Here is a 17,500-nt window from a genome sequence, read left to right as displayed (position 1 = left end):
GAACCTAACCCCTCACTGCTCCCCGAGCGTCGCTGTAGCAGGCAGCTCACTGCGCCGGGATTAGTGTGTGCTTCACCTCACTGTGTGTTCACTGTGTGCTGTTTGTGTTTCACTAATTCACAAATTGGGACCAAAATTTATTTTTTATCAGACAAATTGATTCACTTGTGTGAAATGTCACTTTTAGACTTACACATTGATATGAAGATCCTAGGTAAAGGACTTTAAGTATTTTGCCGATATGTTGATTCTCAGAAACCCTTCCTGAGGCAAGCTGCAAAGCCAAATAGCTGACTTTGGTTCATCTCATATTTTAAAACCATCAAAACTGTCAAGGCTGAAACCTAATCCCAAATTTGTTTTAAAAGTGGAAATAAATCAGGTAAAATATACAGTTAGGTTTTATTCATTCTCTAAAAAAATATTTCTTTATTCTCCACCAAGTGCATAGTGATGATCAAACAATTTTTCAAACATAGATTAGAGCCATTTAAATATAAACAACATTATACGGTTGATTAGGGTCCTGTATTATGAGACCATGTGGTTGAGATATCAAATTAAGAGGGCACCCCATTGACATTTGTATTACCCAATTGCCTTGCATTGGTTTACAGGTTAGTTTGTCCCTTAAAGCTGTAGTTGGCAAGATGTTTTTGATCATATTCATTGAAACCAACACTATGCTCCGACAGAACAACATAAATCAGCCAGTTTTAGAAAAAACCCTGCACTTCTACCTCCACCTAGAGCCTGTTATTTGTTTTGCAAAAATCAACAGCTCCCGGTTCTTCTGGTCCAATCAGAGCAGGGCTGTGTGAGATCTGACTGTCAATCACAGTCTGGTGCAGTCTGTTGCGCACTGACGAACACAAACTCGATGAGAGGGTGCTCTGTGGTAGTGGGGGAGGGGCTTGAGAGTTGTAAACATTCAACATTTTGGCTAAGTCCCCTCAATCTGTCAGACTTGCCAACTGCAGCTTTAATAACATGGCAGATGCTTTAAGTGAATCTGAGGAAGACCGCAAGGTCGAAATGTCATGTGCCAAATGAGAAAATAAACTCAACAAAAGAATACCAAGGAGTGTGCAAACTTTTTTCCTAAAAAAGATGCTTCAAGTTACCCACCAAATAGCTGCTAAACCAATGCAAGGCAATGGACATGTGGCATCTGCGTTTATATGTCTATGAGAACCGTAATGTTACATTGTGACTAAATCTACAGACAGATGGATTATGGGCAATCCGGAGGGTGCAGGTTGCAGGAGCCGTTTGTTGGTGACGCACACCTAGCCAGATCTGATCAGATTTGATCAGATTTCATGTTTCAGGTGTTTGTGACCATTTGTGACTCACTTGCGTTGCGAGAGTCTGTTTATGGACAATTACAGCAATGTACAATCTTTACACTACACATGTTGGACAGTATTTAAACATTTAAACCCTCTGAACTCTTGTAATCGAGAAGCTAGTGTCATGTCCATGAACTCATATCTAATATAGTAGTTAATATCCTCAAGAAATTCTAAACTGCTCTCTGGTGTTAAGGACTTGACTTTAAGACAGGGAGTAGGAAACATGATGTTGGGATTCTTCAGTCCACTCTAGTTTCATCAGCTCTGAGCGTCTCTCTCTCTCTCTCTCTCTCTCAATCCCTCTCAGCTTCTCCAGCTCTTTATTTTGATAAGCGTCCTGTTGTGTGGTGTAACTCCTTCCCTCCAGCAGAGCCCATTTCTGACACACACACACACACACACACACACACACACACACAAACACACACACACTGAGAGGAAAGATATTTGTTTAACTGACACTATGGGGTGTAGATATTTAAACATCTAATGCCTTAGGTGCACAGTGCCCAATCAGTAGAACATGGCACCCAGAGCAAAGGCACTATGGCGTGAGGGTTGCAAAGAGGCCTGCCAGTCCGTCTCCCAATCTATTCATGCTGTGTCCCTGCTGTGCCCTCAGCCTGAATGCCTCTAGTATACCGCAGAACAACAAACTGACTATGAGATGCATTTATTATAAAACACAAAAACACAGTTCTTGCCATTTAATATTTACTGTTATTTACCAATTCATTACTTTTGGGAAGCACATGCCGTATGTGTTGTAAACGTAATACTATCTCAGGTAGTTGTGTAGAAGTTGTGTTAAATATACAGTAGTATAATGGCTCGGTGTTATGGCAGATATTGCTGGTGCTTGCTAGCAGCAGAACAGTCTGTGTTAGTGCGGAGCAAGATAGTGTAGCACTCTAGAATCTCTGGTGTTGAGTGTGCAGTGGCTGGACAGTGTGTTAGGGCACGACACGTCACAAACGCTTCGTCTCCAGTGTGTGACTGTAGTGTGTTAGGGCACGACACATCACATATCTGTCATCAGTGTGTGCCTGTAGTGTGTTAGGGCATGACAAGTCACATATCTATCTTTAGTGTGTGACTATAGTGTGTTAGGGCACGACGCATCACATATCTGTCATCGGTGTGTGACTGTGCTGTGTTAGGGCACGACAAGTCACATATCTATCTTTAGTGTGTGACTATAGTGTGTTAGGGCACGACGCATCACATATCTGTCATCGGTGTGTGACTGTGCTGTGTTAGGGCACGACACATCACAAACCTCCCTTTCGTCTCCCTTTGAAACAAAACCGAGGAGAATGAGATTATTAAGAGCAGCTCTTGTCTGTCTCGTGACCTTGAAATGCCCCGGCCACTGAAAGTCAGAGTTCCAGTTCAAAGCGCTCTGGAGATAGACAGACTCCAAATCAAATCAAACTCCAACTCGCTGTCTGGATTTCTCTTCTGCTTCAGTCGCCCTGCCGGTCTGACAGTTTTATTGGGTACGGTGCCCAGAGGTGGACGAGGTGGACGTGGCGGAGGTGGTGGCGGTAGCGGCGGGAGCGTTTCCCGGTGATGTGCCCGCTGTGGTGTTGTTTTTCCTGCCAGCTGTCTGCCCGACACAGCTGTCTAAAGTGGTCTGGCAGGCAGGCTGCGGGAGAGAAAGAGATCAGTCCTCCTGGTGTGTGTGTGTGTGTGTGTGTGTGTGTGTGTGTGTGTGTCTCTCTGCTGAGTCACTATCAGATGCCTGTAAGAGGACAAAGCGACCTTCAACCCTGTTCCTGGATCAGATTTAGAATCCATTCGAGCTCGGAGATTCAGTGGCACCTAATGGAAGCGCTTGAGGGAGCATCTCGGAGACGCTAAGCACAGGGACGGGGGGCCACATGAAGGCCAAAGAGCTCAGTTCTGTACTGTGGGATCACAAGACACGCAAGTTAACTCCTGAGACTGTGACAGGATTGCTGACATTTTTTCATACAAAGTGACTTACATATGTCAATTATTACAAGGGCCAATCTCCCCGAAACAACTCAGGGTAAAGTACAACTTTTTCTGACTACTTCATGCTGGGCCAGCTCTTTAGGTACTACGCTACCACTGCCCCAGGGTTGAGGGGAAACAAATGAGTTTGCATCAGTTTGGTTCCAAAGCGCTATATTTTTAATTAATTTTCATGAATCATTTTTGTTTACATTTTGTTTTCCCAGTAATTTTTAGTTTACAGTTAAACTGTAACTGGGTATTGTTATTTGATTCATCTTTACTCAATCAAAACAACACAACTGCAATTTAATTGATATTACCTGAAATACAGAATTAAACAGAACATGTTTTTGAAAATGGAACCATTTTTACCATGGAACAAAGCTTTTCAAATACAATGCGAATGAGACTCTATGCCCTTTGGCCCTCTTTATGATGGGCTGGGGGCGTATCAGTAGTTTATGTCCTGTCTCAGGGTTACAGTATGTGGCGGTGAAGGCCGGCAGGTCTTTTTGCACACACTGAAGACTCGCTCACTTAGACAGCGTTCACTTAGACAGCTGAGTCTGTGCTGTAGGGGGCAGGGCATGAAACACAAGATGCACCTGATTAATGGTAACACATTTACAACACATTAATAACTCATGTAAAAAGCATTTATGTGTCATTTATACAGTTTAGATTAGAACTTACAAATGGGCATACTGTAAGATGTTGCATTTGTATAAATTTCATTGTATTGACACAGGGGTAAACTGAATCTAAGAGTCTTGTCATGGCTATGCCATAATATCATACAGTTTGCCCATGCTGTTAATAAAGAAATGTCATTTTGAAATATGTGATGCGTTGTGCTGCATGTTGATATAAGCTCTTTATGAGCACGTATATTACTTTCTAAATATATTACTTCTGCAATGAATGTATTTAAATCTCATGTCGGTTCCCTTCAACTGAGCTACTACAGCGATTTCTGTCATTTCTAAACCCATTCTGAGACTTCCTGAGATATGCTCTGAATGTACGCAACTATGTCTTGTTGCGCAGCAGTTGCAAATGAAGACAGTCAGTCACTACTTTAACAGCTTTACACTCATATTGGATGTACAGTACTCTCCAGACATGTCCTATTCCCGCAAAATGTGTCTTCAAAATATATTTGTGGAGTCGTCCTGTCAGAAATGATCACCACGGAGCTTGTGGGACGCTGGGCTCCATTTGGTGGTGTAGTGTCCATGAGCAGTAGAGAGTGTGTGTTATTAGTGTGAAAACTGTCATGGGCTGCTCCAGAATGGCAGGGCTCCAGCTGACTTACTGTTTGTTGTGTGTGTGTGTGTGTGTGTGTGTGTGTGTGTGTGTGTGTGTGTGTGTGTGTGTGTGTGTGTGTGTGTGTGTGTGTGTGTGTGTTGTGATGACTTATCTTTTTTTAACACCTGACTCTTTTTGCCATCCCTCTTTATCTGCTCTCTTTCTCTCTCTCTCTTTATTTCTTTCTCTTTCCCCCCTTTACCTTTCTTTTTCCTGTTCTGCGTATGTCATGTGTTCTGGTCCTTCTTTATACTACTTCTCTCACTTCCTATCTCTGTTCTCTCTCCTCTCTCTCTCTCCCTTCTTCTCTCCTCTTCTCTCTCCATTTTTGCTCCTCTGTGTTGTCTCCTCTCCTCTCCTCTCATCTTCTGTCCTGTCCTGTCCTCTCCTATCCTCTGTGGTGTACTCTGGGTGTACTGTGTCTCTGCTCCTGCTGTTGTCTCTTTGTATCCCTCCATTTTCCTTCTCCCTCTCTCTTTCTCTCCCTCTCTCTCTCTCTCCTCTTCCTCTCATCCTCTCCTCTCTTCCTCTCTTTCCCTCTTCACCTCCTACTCCTCTTTCCTCTCTGCCTCTTTACTCCATTCCTCCTCCTGTCCTATCTTGCTTTCTTCACCTCCCCCTACTCCTCTCTCTCTCTCTCTCTCTCTCTCTCTCTCTCTCTCTCTCTCTCTCTCTCTCTCTCTCTCTCCATCCCTTCTCCACCTCCTCCATCCCCAGGCGTGCTCTTCCTGCAGCTGGGCGACGAGGTCCGGCGCGTGCACATCACGCACGAGCTGACCAGCCTGGAGACGCTGCACGCCCTCCTCGTCCACATGTTCCCGCAGAAGCTGACCATGGGGGCCCTGCGCGCGCCCAGCACCGCCATCCTGGTCAAGGACGAGGCGCGCAACGTCTTCTACGAGCTGGAGGACCCGCGCGACGTGCACGACCGCTGCGTCATCAAGGTGTACTGCCGCGAGGCGGCGCTGCAGTCGCATGGCGTTGGTGGTGGGCACGCTGGTGGGCATGGAGGAGGAGGAGGCGGTGGGCACAGCGGTGGTGGGGGCGGAGGTGGGCACGTCAGGGAGCAGCACTACGCCACGCTGCCACACACACCCCAGCACCTGCACCACCACGCGCAACACGTGGCCAACGGGGACCTCAGGGTGAGTGTGTGTGTGTGTGTGTGAAAGAGGGTATGTGTGTGTGTGTGTGTGTGTGTGTGTGCGTGTGTGTGTGTGTGTGTGTGTGTGAAAGAGGGTATATGTGTGTGTGTGTGTGTGTGTGTGTGTGTGTGTGTGTGTGAAAGAGGGTATGTGTGTGTGTGTATGTGTATGGGTGTGTGTATGTGTGTATGTGTGTGTTATATGCAGGGTGCGTTTTGTAGGGGGGGATGGTGAGGATTTCCCCCCCCTCTGGTTTTCCTACCCCTACCTCTGCTAAATTATTTTTATCCCCGGTGGGGAAAACATTTATCCCCCTCTGCCCCTCATATTGATTAATGCTACTTCATATAAGTAAAGCGCTGCAACGTGAGAACAGTCTAGTAGGCTAGCCTACATAATAATCTGACATCAGAAACGCACCGTCACCGTCAGCACTCATGCTGCTGTGCTGACACAGTGGCTGCGTGATAACTTAATTTGGCCTTGATCGTGCAGGACATTTCAGAATGTCGAGTGTGTAATCCATCATAAATGGCTAGTTTCAATGGAAAAGTTAGCTGGACAAATTAAAGAATACGAGAAGGATTCAGTGAAGCATATCGTCATATTTTAGAACCTTCAAAATTAGAAAACTGATGCAACTGAGATGGAGGACAACTGCACGTAGAGTAGAACGTAGGCCTATTGTCCGAAGGAACTTACATTAAATGAGGAGATATTTGCTGAATGTCACAAAAAGTGTTACAGAAATTGCTTGGCATCGCTTATTCAATGGCTCTCTACCGAAACACCTGTAGTTTGCGGAGGACGAACGAGAAAGCACTCGTTTGATAAATCAGCCAATAGGCTAAGTCTAGTAGACAAATAACTTTCAGAAATAATCTGTACTGCAAAAACGAATGTTGGTGGGTATTTAAACTATCTAGCGGGTGTTTTAACAGCTGCAAGAAATAGAAGCTTCATGGTCTTTATGTTCTGGTTCGTAAATTATTTTCATAAAACTTCAAGTTGCCCTATAACTTTACTCTCCAAACTCTTCACTGCACTGTTGCCAATTAACTGACAGTATGATAGTAGGCTACTTATTTTCTGTAGGCTACAATAAACACATTTATTTTTTCAACTTTTGCAATATTACGCACTTGGCTACTGAACGCAAATCAGCAGGAGAGAGAATGCACGTAGCCTACGCAGCGTGTAGCGCAATGTGCTATTTGGTTACCAACTAACATTGTTAGCCAATTCACTAACTTAAGACTTCAGTGCCATCATATACAACGTTTTTTTGCACAACAAATACAGAAAGGATGGAGGCAGCAAAAGTAGAGGAGTAATTTCAGATGGGGCAAGAACAAGGTGAATTTGTATGCTTGTCAAAACGTAGTCCTACCCTGCATTAGAGGAGCTGATCATCATACCAAACACACTCGCTGTTTAAAATCATACACCACGGAAAACTAAAATGTTACAAAGGTGGCAAAATTAATATAGGCTATTATTAGCCATGACATTACTAGGCTATGAATCGTTCGTTCATTTTTTTTTTTTTGGGGGGGGGGGGGCGTTACAAACTTATTCAAAATCATCCCCCCCTCTGGTTTTTACACAAATCGCACCCTGGTTATATGTGTGTGTGTGTGTGTATATGTTTGTTTATGTGTGTGTGTGCGTGCGTGCATGTGTGTGAGACAGAGATAGAGAGAGAGAGCTTGAAAGTCAGTCTACACCATGCACCACACATTAGCAGAGATTTGTCAGAGATGTCATTAAAATAGCACTTTCCCACTGACGTCCCACACAGTGAAGGCAGTTTGGCTGCTGCCACTCTTCCTACTGTGAGCAGCGTTGGTAGGCACTCTGTCGCTGTGTTCCCACTGGAAGCTGTGTGTGTGTGTGTGTGTGTGTGTGTGTGTGTGTGTGTGTGTGTGTCGCTGTGTTCTCACTGGAAGCTGTGTGTGTGTGTGTGTGTGTGTGTGTGTGTGTGTGTGTGTGTGTGTGTGTGCGTCGCTGTGGTCCCACTGGAAGCTGTGCGTGTGTGTGTGTGTGTGTGTGTGTGTGTGTGTGTGTGCGTTGCTGTGTTCCCACTAGAAGCTGTGCTAAGGGCTCATCTCTCTGACTGACTGGCTGATCTTCTTGCGGAGGCGTTGGTGTCGTGTTGTTGTTTGTGTGGCTGTTTACGAGTGTAAACATCAGGTGTTTGTTTGTTACGTAAGGCAGTGTGTTCGTTGGGAAGGAGAGAGTGTGGGGGTGGGGGGGTGGCAGAGCGTGGGAACCTGTGTGACTTAGAAATGAGGGTAGAGTGGGAGGACATCGAGGGGTGTGTGTGTGTGTGTGTGTGTGTGTGTGTGTGTTTGTGTGTGGTGGTGGGGGGTTAGCTAGCTGCTCAAGAGTGATTGAACTGATGCCAAAGCTGTATCCTCTTACTGTGGGCGGGAGAGGAGTGAGCACAAGTATTACTGAAAATGAGAGAGGGAGAGAGAGGGAGGGAGAGAGAGAGAGAGAGAGAGAGGTGGAAGAGACAGAGGAAGAGGAAGACATGGAGGAAGAGTAAAATAAAGAGAGGTGGAGACTGGAGAGACTGAGGAGAAACTGTGGTGGCATGGAGACACATGTTATGAATGGAAAGGAAAGATGAAAGAGAAATGAGAGGAGAGAGAGATGAGAGAGAGAGAGAGAGAGATGAGACAGAGGAGAGTGGTGAAGGTGTGGGTAACTTAAGGTGATACGTTTATATGTGTGTGTGTGTGTGTGTGTGTGTGTGTGTGTTTGTGTGTGAACAGGTGTGTGTCTTTGTGTGTATGTGTGTGTGTGTGTGTGTGTGTGTGTGTGTGTGTGTGTGTGTGTGTGTGTGTGTGTGTTAGTGTGTGAACAGGTGTGTGTCTTTGTGTGTGTGTGTGTTTGTGTGTGTGTGTGTGTTAGTGTGTGAACAGGTGTGTGTCTTTGTGTGTGTACGGGTTATAGCACAGACACAGTTGGGGAGATCGTGGAGGCGTTGGGCACACAAGAGGAGATGAATGGGGAGAATGCTCCACACAGAGCAACACAGAACTAGTTTCTATCCATACAGGAGAGAGGGAAAGAGAGGACTTACCATGAAAACAAGAAAAGTGTGTGTGTGTGTGTGTGTGTGTGTGTGTGTGTGTGTGTGTGTGTGTGTGTGTGTGTGTGTGTGTGTGTGTGTGTGTGTGTCTGTTGGGGGTAGAGAGCGAGAGGCCGTTGGCACTTCTGCCTCATCTCATTATATCAGCTGAACACCTTGGGGCCGATGTCGGTTTCTGTATGTATGTGTGTGTGTGTGTGTGTTTGTGTGTCTTGGTCTGTGTGTGTGTGGGCTTGAGATATGTTTGTCTGGTGCTGGCGCTTAGAAATTCAGCAAATGCATTTTGTTGTTGTGTGTGTTTTCCCGAGTGTGTTTGTGAATAAATTGTTGCTGTCTTGCAGTGGTTTGAAAAGTCTACCTTCCTACGGTCCCCATAAAATGTCCAGTAGCTTATATACTGTAGGTCTCTCTAATACTTATATGATGTTCCGTAATACCTCTAATAATATCCTTACTCTACATTTACATTTACATTAACACTGTTATCCAAAGTGATGGACATATGTCAATTATATTACAAGAGCCATTCTCCCCTGAGCAACTTGGGGCTAAGTCCCTTTGCTCAAGGGGACAACGTTGGAAACCAACCTACAGCTTTTCAGGCTACTGCATGCTAACCCAACTCCTTAGCCACTATGCTACGCTAACACTGCTCTCATCATCTAGTCGTTAGGGACCATTTTTATTTTATTTAAATAAATGAGTGTTAAACATCTCTCTCTCTCTCTCTCTCTCTCTCTCTCTCTCTCTCATGTGTGTGTGTGTGTGTGTGTGTGTGTGTGTTGTTTGTATTTCTCTCCTTTATTTGTTGTCTTTTCCTTGAGCTGATTAACTTTCTGTTTGATTGCTATGATGCTGTATGGGTGTATTAGTGATAGAGAGTTTGATGTGTGTGTTTATCAGACGCACACACACACACGCACACACACTGAATACTAAACCAAAGTCGAGCGTGTTTACTTCTTCAAAGCCTCCCCACCCTACGGGATAAAAGGTGTCTAAAATCTTCACCTCGTCTCACCTCTCCATTGCCTTAATTGGCTCACCTCTCAATTCTTTCTTTCTTTTTTCCCTTCTCCTGTGCTCTCTCTCTCTTTATCCGTCTGCTCCTCTCCTCCCCCTCTCCTCCTCCTCTTCTCCTCCTCTTGCTCTCTCTCAACCCCCTCACCTCTTGTCTCAGTTCATTTTACTCTGCTTGACATGACATCTTCCTCTCATTCTTTGGCCACTTTTATCTTCCCGCTCTGACACCTTTCTCTCTCTCTCTCTCTCTCTCTCTCTCCCACTCTAGCTCACCTCTCCTCCCACCTCTCCTCTTTCCTGTGTCTCTATCTTCTCCATCCTCCTGTTGCTATGTGAATCTGTTTCCTTCATGTGTCTCCTCTCTGTCTTTCCCTGCTCTCTCTCTCTCTCATCCTTTCCCTGCTCTCTCTCTTTCTCTCATCCTTTCCCTGCTCTCTCTCTCTTACTCTCTCTCTCACTCTCTCTCTCTCATCCTTTCCCCTGCTCTCTCTCTCTCATCCTTTCCCCTGCTCTCTCTCTCTCATCCTTTCCCCTGCTCTCTCTCTCTCATCATTTCCCTGTTCTCTGCTCTCTCTCTCTCACTCTCTCTTTCTCTCATCCTTTCCCTGCTCTCTCTCTTTCTCTCATCCTTTCCCTGCTCTCTCTCTCTTACTCTCTCTCTCACTCTCTCTCTCTCATCCTTTCCCCTGATCTCTCTCTCTCATCCTTTCCCCTGCTCTCTCTCTCTCATCATTTCCCCTGCTCTTTCTCTCATCCTTTCCCTGTTCTCTGCTCTCTCTCTCTCTCACTCTCTCTCTCTCTCTCTCTCATCCTTTCCCCTGCTCTTTCTTTCTCTCATCCTTTCCTTGCTCTCTCTCTCTCATCCTTTCCCCTGCTCTCTCTTTCTCTCATCCTTTCCCCTGCTCTCTCTCTCTCTTTCCGCTATTTCATGTTTCTCTACATCACTGTCATTTCACCTTTTTTTCCCTTTCTCTCCTCAATTTCTCTCTGTCACTGATCATCACCCCCCCTTTCTTTTCTCCTTCTCCCACACCTCTCCTCCTTTCATCTCCCTTTCCCTCTCCCATGCTGTATCCCCCCATCTCTTTCTCTTTTGCTCACACCTTTATTTTCCTCTCTCTGTCCATCTCTCCCTCCCCTCCATGTGTCTATGCATCTGTTGTTCTTTATACCTCTTGTTTCCCTTCCTGTCGATGTGGAAATACAGTAAGCCACTGACATTTATTTGTTTCGTTCCTGTTATTAGTTTCACCACACTAGTGTTGTTATTTTGCAATCAATCAATCAAATCAATCAATCAATCAGTTAGTCAGTCAGTCAGTCAGTTAGTCAGTCAGTCGATCAATCAGTCAATCAATCAGTGAATTGCTTGCTTGTTGTCTTTCTCCCTCTCCTCCTCTAGAGGGAGCTGGTGTACTCCTCGCGAGACTCCTCCCCGACGCGGCGCCTCAACCAGCTGCCCTCCTCCTCGTCCCCGTCGGGCTCGCCCTCGCGCTCCTCTCACGCCCGCCTCTCCTACGCCGGGGGCCGCCCCTCGTCCTACGCCGGCCCCTCCCACGCATCGCCCCAGCAACAGCAGCAGCAGCAGCACTCGGGCTATCCGCACGGCCACCCCCACCACCCGGCTCACCACTCGGCCGGCCACACGCCCCAGCAGACCCCGTCCCACGGCCACGGGCACGGCCAGTCGCACCCCTCCCACGGTGGCTTCGGCCCGTCCCCGAGCGCCATCCTGGAGCGGCGCGATGTCAAGCCCGACGAGGAGCCCTCGTCCGCCGGGTCCAAGAGCGTGGTGCTGCTGCGAGGCGGCGCCGGGGGCGACAGCATCTACGCCGACCCCTACTCCCTGGTGCCGGAGAGCCGGCTGAGCGTGGCGTCGCCCCAGGCGCTGGCGGCGCTCCGCGACCCGCTGCTGAGGCGCGGCTCCGTGCGCTCGCTGACCTCGTACTCAGCCGCTGCGCTCCAGTCCGAGCTCGAGGGCGCCCTCTACAGGCCCGGGGGGCCCGGCACGGCCGCGCACGCTGCTGCAGCGGCGGCCGCCGCGCTCTACGCCGACCCCTACGCCACCATGGGCTTCCGGAGGCTTCCGCCGGCCTCGCCGCAGAAGATCCCCGACGGGAGGGACCCGTACGCCAGCCAGCCCGGCAGGGGTTCCCCCGGGAGGCAGGTGTTCCGCCAGGACGGAGCCGTGTTCATGGACAGCCCCAAGTCCAGGGCGAGCAGCGCCGGACCGGACCAGCTGTGCGTCCTCGGCGGGGAGCAGACCGGCTTGCCCGGCTACAGCTCACCGCTGCCCGGCAACGAGACAGAAACGAGGTGAGTGGTCTGATGAGAGGCGTGCGCCTGCACATGTGTCTGAAGCTGAAATCATAAGGGGTCTGCGTGGTCATTATCACACGTCACTGTGACGAACGAGCAGCTCTGTGCAGTTGCAGTTAACTTTGTACCCTCCAGATTTTAGTGATCGCACGGCCTTAGGTCTCAGGTCCACAGCCCTAATCCCTAAGATTACATTAGATTAGATTACATTCAACTTTATTGTCATAGAGTACAAGACTACTAAGAGTACATAGGCTATATGTTACATGATGTTACCTTGTCTACCTTGTGTTTCAGTTTTGATTTTAGGTGGGATATATAACGCATGGTATGTGAGGTGTCAGACAAATGTTAGTTTGGAACATTAAGATGCATTAAACCCACAAGCAGACTTGAAACGAACTAAAAATAGCAACGACTTAGTAGCCACATCTGTCTATACCAGTCTGCCTGCACATCCGCAAGTGATGTGTTATAATACCCGTTTGCCTTTGTGAACTCTGAGGAATGAAGATGGAGTCACTTTGGGAAGTCTCTTTTTCAAGTGAGTCCTGGCCAAGAAAGACAGCACCTAGTTAGATGGAATGCCTGCCTATTTATTCCTATTTATGTACCAGCATGCAAAATTTGAGCCTCCTACATAGTTTAGTTCTTGTGCTATGGCCTTTTGAACTTTGTCAAAAAAAAACAGGCTGAACAAAATCAACACCCCACTCCCCCTGTAAAACTGGCTGTATCTTGGAAAGTATTGATCTTACATAAAAGTAATTTTACAGCGTGTCTCCTGGATAACATAGGTACACCTGGTAATTTTTTCAGAATTTGTTGAGACCTAAGTGCGTGGGCCCTGGTTGAATTGACATGGAATGACCCAACACAGGAAGAGAGAGGCGACGTGGTTAACATCCACGGGCCGCTTGTAAACAACAGCTGTGCCACTTCAGCTACTGGGTTTCTGTCTATAACTTGGGGCAGTCGTGGCCTACTGGTTAGCGTTTCGGACTTGTAACCGGAGGGTTGCCGGTTTGAACTCCTGACCAGTAGGCACGGCTGAAGTGCCCTTGAGCAAGGCACCTAACCCCTCACTGCTCCCCGAGTGGTGCTGTTGTTGCAGGCAGCTCACTGCGCCGGGATTAGTGTGTGCTTCACCTCACTCTGTGTTCACTGTGTGCTGAGTGTGTTTCACTAATTCACGGATTGGGATAAATGCAGAGACCAAATTTCCCTCATGGGATCAAAAGAGTATATTTTTTATATACTTATACTATACTCATAACTTGTTTATGGCATGACGTTTGATCCTCAGGGACCGAATGGAGGCGATGGAGAAGCAGATCGCCAGTCTGACTGGCCTTGTACAGAGTGTGCTGACCAGAGGACCTGATAGCCCGTAGGGAAAACTACAGTACCCACAGTTCCTTGCACCCACACTGCATATTCATTTGGGGTCTACATGGCTTTTTTTCCTGTTTTATTGTGAGATATTGGATATATGCCAAAAGACTGGAGGGTAAATCTAGCTGTCCTTGACTACCTCTCTCTCTCTCTCTCTCTCTCTCTCTCTCTCTCTCTCTCTCTCTCTCTCTCTCTCTCTGTGTGTGCATGCTCATTTCAGGGAAAAGGGAGAAACAGCAAGCGACTGCTCCGCCACAGAACGTGAGTATCAACTCCTCCAACTGCCAACTTCAAACACACACACACACACACACACACACACACACACACACACACACACACACACACACACACACACACAAGCACAAACACAAACACAAACACAAACACATACTTCTACCACGCGTCAGGGAATCTCAGAACAACACGCGTACATATTCATTTAGCCCCAGGAGCAGAGTACACATCTCACAGACCGATCAGACTCCTTTGCTCATGATGTTTTGTTAGCTTTTTCTTGTCCTTTCTCTCTCTATCTCTCTTCTCATCCTCTCTCTCTATCTCTCTCTCTCTCTCTCTCTCTCTCTCTCTCTCTCTCTCTTCTCATCCTCTCTCTCTCTCTCTCTCTCTCTCTCTCTCTCTCTTCTCGTCCTTTCTCTCTCTCTCCCTCTGTTCTCCACATGAACACATCTCCCCTGAGTCGGTAGCATAAGTCTGTGTGATCTATCTCATTGTGCTCTCTGTCAGAGAGCATTTTTTACTCACTAACTGCCGCTTCCGGCGTTAAGATCTATCACTCTCTCTGTTTTCCTCACTCTCTTTTTCCCCTCCATTTTTCTCTCTCTTTTCTGTCTATCTTGCTTTGTCTAATTCAAAATGGCATGACAAATGATTATATCTGTGTCACCAAAGGATTTAACAAATATTAAGAAACAATTCATTGCTCATTCTTGCTGTCTCTCTCTCTTTCTCTCTCCCCCTCTCCCCATCCCCTCTCTCTCTCCCTCCCTCTCTCTCTCCCTCTCTCTTTCCCTCTCTCTCCTTCCCTCTCTCTCCCTCTCTCCCTACCTCTCTCTCTCCCTCTCTCTCTCCCTCTCTCTTTCCCTCCCTCTCTCCCTCCCTCTCTCCCTCCTTCTCTCCCTACCTCTCTCTCTCCCTCTCTCTCCCTCCCTCTCTCTCTCCCTCTCTCCCTACCTCTCTCTCTCCCTCTCTCTCCCTCCCTCTCTCCCTCCCTCTGTCTATCCTTCCCTCTCCCTCTCCCCCTCTCTTTTCTTGTGTTGTAACTGGTGTGTCCTGCTTTCCTGCTTTGTGTTGCAGCTGGACGGTTTAGACAGAGGAAAGGTATCTGTCCCTGTCTGTCTGTCCTGTCCTGCTGTCCTGTCCCTCGCCCTCTGTCCTGTCCCCCGTCCTGTATCCCAGGGCATGCTGCTGTCCTGTTGTGGGTGGGCTGTGGGGTGGTGCCGGGCCAGACCCGGCCCTGATCTGGCCTGGAATTGGTCCAGTGGGGTTAACAGTGGTCTGGGGAGGGGAGTTTACTGGTGCTTAGTGGGCAAATGGACCACCCATGTGTCTGTCAACTTGATTCCTGGAAGGTCTTGTTTATATGTTGCGTGTGAATGTGTGTGTGTGTGTGTGTGTGTGTGTGTGTGTGTGTGTGTCTCCTGATATTTGGACATCCCATTTGCGTTGCTCTGGAGATGAAATACCCTTGCATGTGTGTGTGTGCGTGTGTTTGTGTGTGTGTGTGTGTGTGTTTCAGGGCGTGAGTTTGTCCGCTAGAGGTTTGGAATGTTTTCGGTGTATCCCTGTTGTCCTGTTGTCAGCCCCCTGAATGGTGCCTGAGGAGACCTGTGATTTGTGAGCATCCTTTGTGTCCTAAAGGCCAGAGAATGTTCTAGAAAAAGTCCAGGGATGTTTGTTTGAATGTGTCAGACCTTGAATAGGTCACTCGAGAGTGAAAAGAACATGCTAGGGTTGTGTTTTCATGTGTGGCATGTGAGACCGCTTCCTTGAAGTGTATTATTACGGAGATATGCACTTGGTGTGAGACTGCTGTTGTGTAACTGTCGTTGTGATTCCCTGTTGTGATTTCATATGTGAAGTAATGGATCTGGAAACGCCATATTTAGCTGGCATTCATTTGGATGTAAATGAATGCTGTGTGTGTGTGTGTGTGTGTGTGTGTGTGTGTGTGTGTGTGTGTGTGTGTGTGTGTGTGTGTGTGTGTGTGTGTGTGTGTATTTGTGTGTGCGTGTGCATGTGCTGTGTGTGATATCTATCGTGAGTGAGTGTTTGCATATTGATGAGTTAATAAATAGTGCTAGAGGATATTTTGTGTGTGTGTGTGTGTGTGTGTGTGTGTGTGTGTGTGTGCGTGCGTGCGTGCGCGTGTACGTGTGCGCGTGCATGTGTGTGACTTAAAGAGAGAGAGACAGAGAGAGAGTGTGTGCTTGTGTGTGTGTGTGTGTGTGTGTGTGGTGTGTGAGAGTGAGAGAGAGAGAGAGTGTGATTCTGTTGTCTCCTTAGCATCGGTCTAGCCTGATGCTAGCGCTCATTTCTCCAGCACTGAATCTAAAGGTGGTTGCATTTAGATTGCTGTGGAAATCGGCTGAATATGGCTCCTGGTCTGTTTGTATTGGCACAGTCAATGGTCCCCTTTTGTTTCTCCTTTCTATATCCACCAGCAGGGATAGCCTCTACGTCTGTATGTAAATACCCCCCCCCCCCCCCCCCCATTCCAAAATGCTTTCAAATACCCCGCTAATGCTTGCTGAGAAGAACCATTACTCTCCACTGTTTATGTATGAAAACAAGCCTCTGGAGTGTGGGTCTCTGTGTTGCTGCTCTGGTATTAAAAAGCTCTCCGACTTGTTTCTCCACTGCACTGCACTGCGTCTGAGAGCGGATAATGATGCCTAGGAAACCTTTGTTGTTTTTTGTCATTAATTCGGCGAGAGCGCCAAGGTTAATCCCTCCACTATGATTTGAGGTTTTGATTAGTTGCAGTTCAGTGATTCGTATCAGCAGGATACCACACGGCACGCTCTGGTTGTTTTTCTCTCTTTTTTTTATATAGATATATTAGTCCACCGCACTCACAGATGGGTACGCATTCATTTGTGAGTAAGGGTGTGTGCTAGACTCTGTTGAAGTGAAAGAGTCAAACCTTTACTGTTTACACGACAGAATTTGATTTGATACAAAACCTAGATTTTCTTCCTCTACTAATAAAACCCTAACTAACCTGTGGTCAAAATTAATCCAAGACAACTGGTGTGAGACTGCAGCTTTATTCACGACGCCGGGAGAATGTTACCCACATGAAATGTCAAAGTAACAAGCCCACACATCTGTGGGTGAAGCCAACTCTTATACCCTTACCCCACACCCATGGAAAATCACAAGTTGTCACCCTCCAGTAATCACTTAACCTTCTGGTATTTTAACAGAGATAATAAATGTTTACGACCCCCCATCCTGAGGGTTACCCACAGTTCGGTGACACAGGGGTTAATTTAACTAAACATTCCAACATTGGAGTTTCAGAAAAACACAAGGGTCAGAGTAAGGAGATGACAATTAGATTTCACTACATGTATGTAAGGTATACTAAACATTCAATGAGAGACATATAAGGAAGGACAAGGACATATAAAGAAGGTACCAACATATTAGACGGTGTTAGTTAAGATAAGTAGTGGTGGATCGGCACTGCACATATCTAGATGGACATTGATTGTCTGAATCTGGAAAGATCCAGAAATTACTGCTCTGTGACACCATTGCAGTTCTCCTAGCAGGCCTGTAAACTGCCTGGAATGTCAGTAGTCTGCTAATTAGCCAGCTAGCATGCTCTCATTCACTTTCATTAA

The 17,500-nt window shown here is 47.0% G+C and overlaps 1 protein-coding gene across 6 annotated transcripts in view; it reads left to right on the top strand.

Moving 5' to 3' along the window:
- The window catches only part of LOC121700054 (SRC kinase signaling inhibitor 1-like), a 98,382-nt gene that overhangs the window by 66,143 nt on the left and 14,739 nt on the right, over positions 1-17,500 (top strand). For 5 of the 6 annotated variants that reach the window (XM_042082726.1, XM_042082727.1, XM_042082722.1 and 2 more), the window contains 5 exons: positions 5,364-5,791; positions 11,317-12,230; positions 13,540-13,623; positions 13,849-13,889; positions 14,946-14,969. In XM_042082726.1, the coding sequence (XP_041938660.1) occupies positions 5,364-5,791; positions 11,317-12,230; positions 13,540-13,623; positions 13,849-13,889; positions 14,946-14,969 (1,491 nt within the window). The remainder of the gene's footprint in view (positions 1-5,363; positions 5,792-11,316; positions 12,231-13,539; positions 13,624-13,848; positions 13,890-14,945; positions 14,970-17,500) is intronic. The other variant, XM_042082725.1, reaches the window with a different exon arrangement.

The sequence above is a fragment of the Alosa sapidissima genome, chromosome 24 (genome assembly GCF_018492685.1).
Source record: "Alosa sapidissima isolate fAloSap1 chromosome 24, fAloSap1.pri, whole genome shotgun sequence".
Classification (NCBI taxonomy): Eukaryota; Metazoa; Chordata; class Actinopteri; order Clupeiformes; family Clupeidae; genus Alosa; species Alosa sapidissima.
This window is presented reverse-complemented; position numbering and strand designations above follow the sequence as displayed.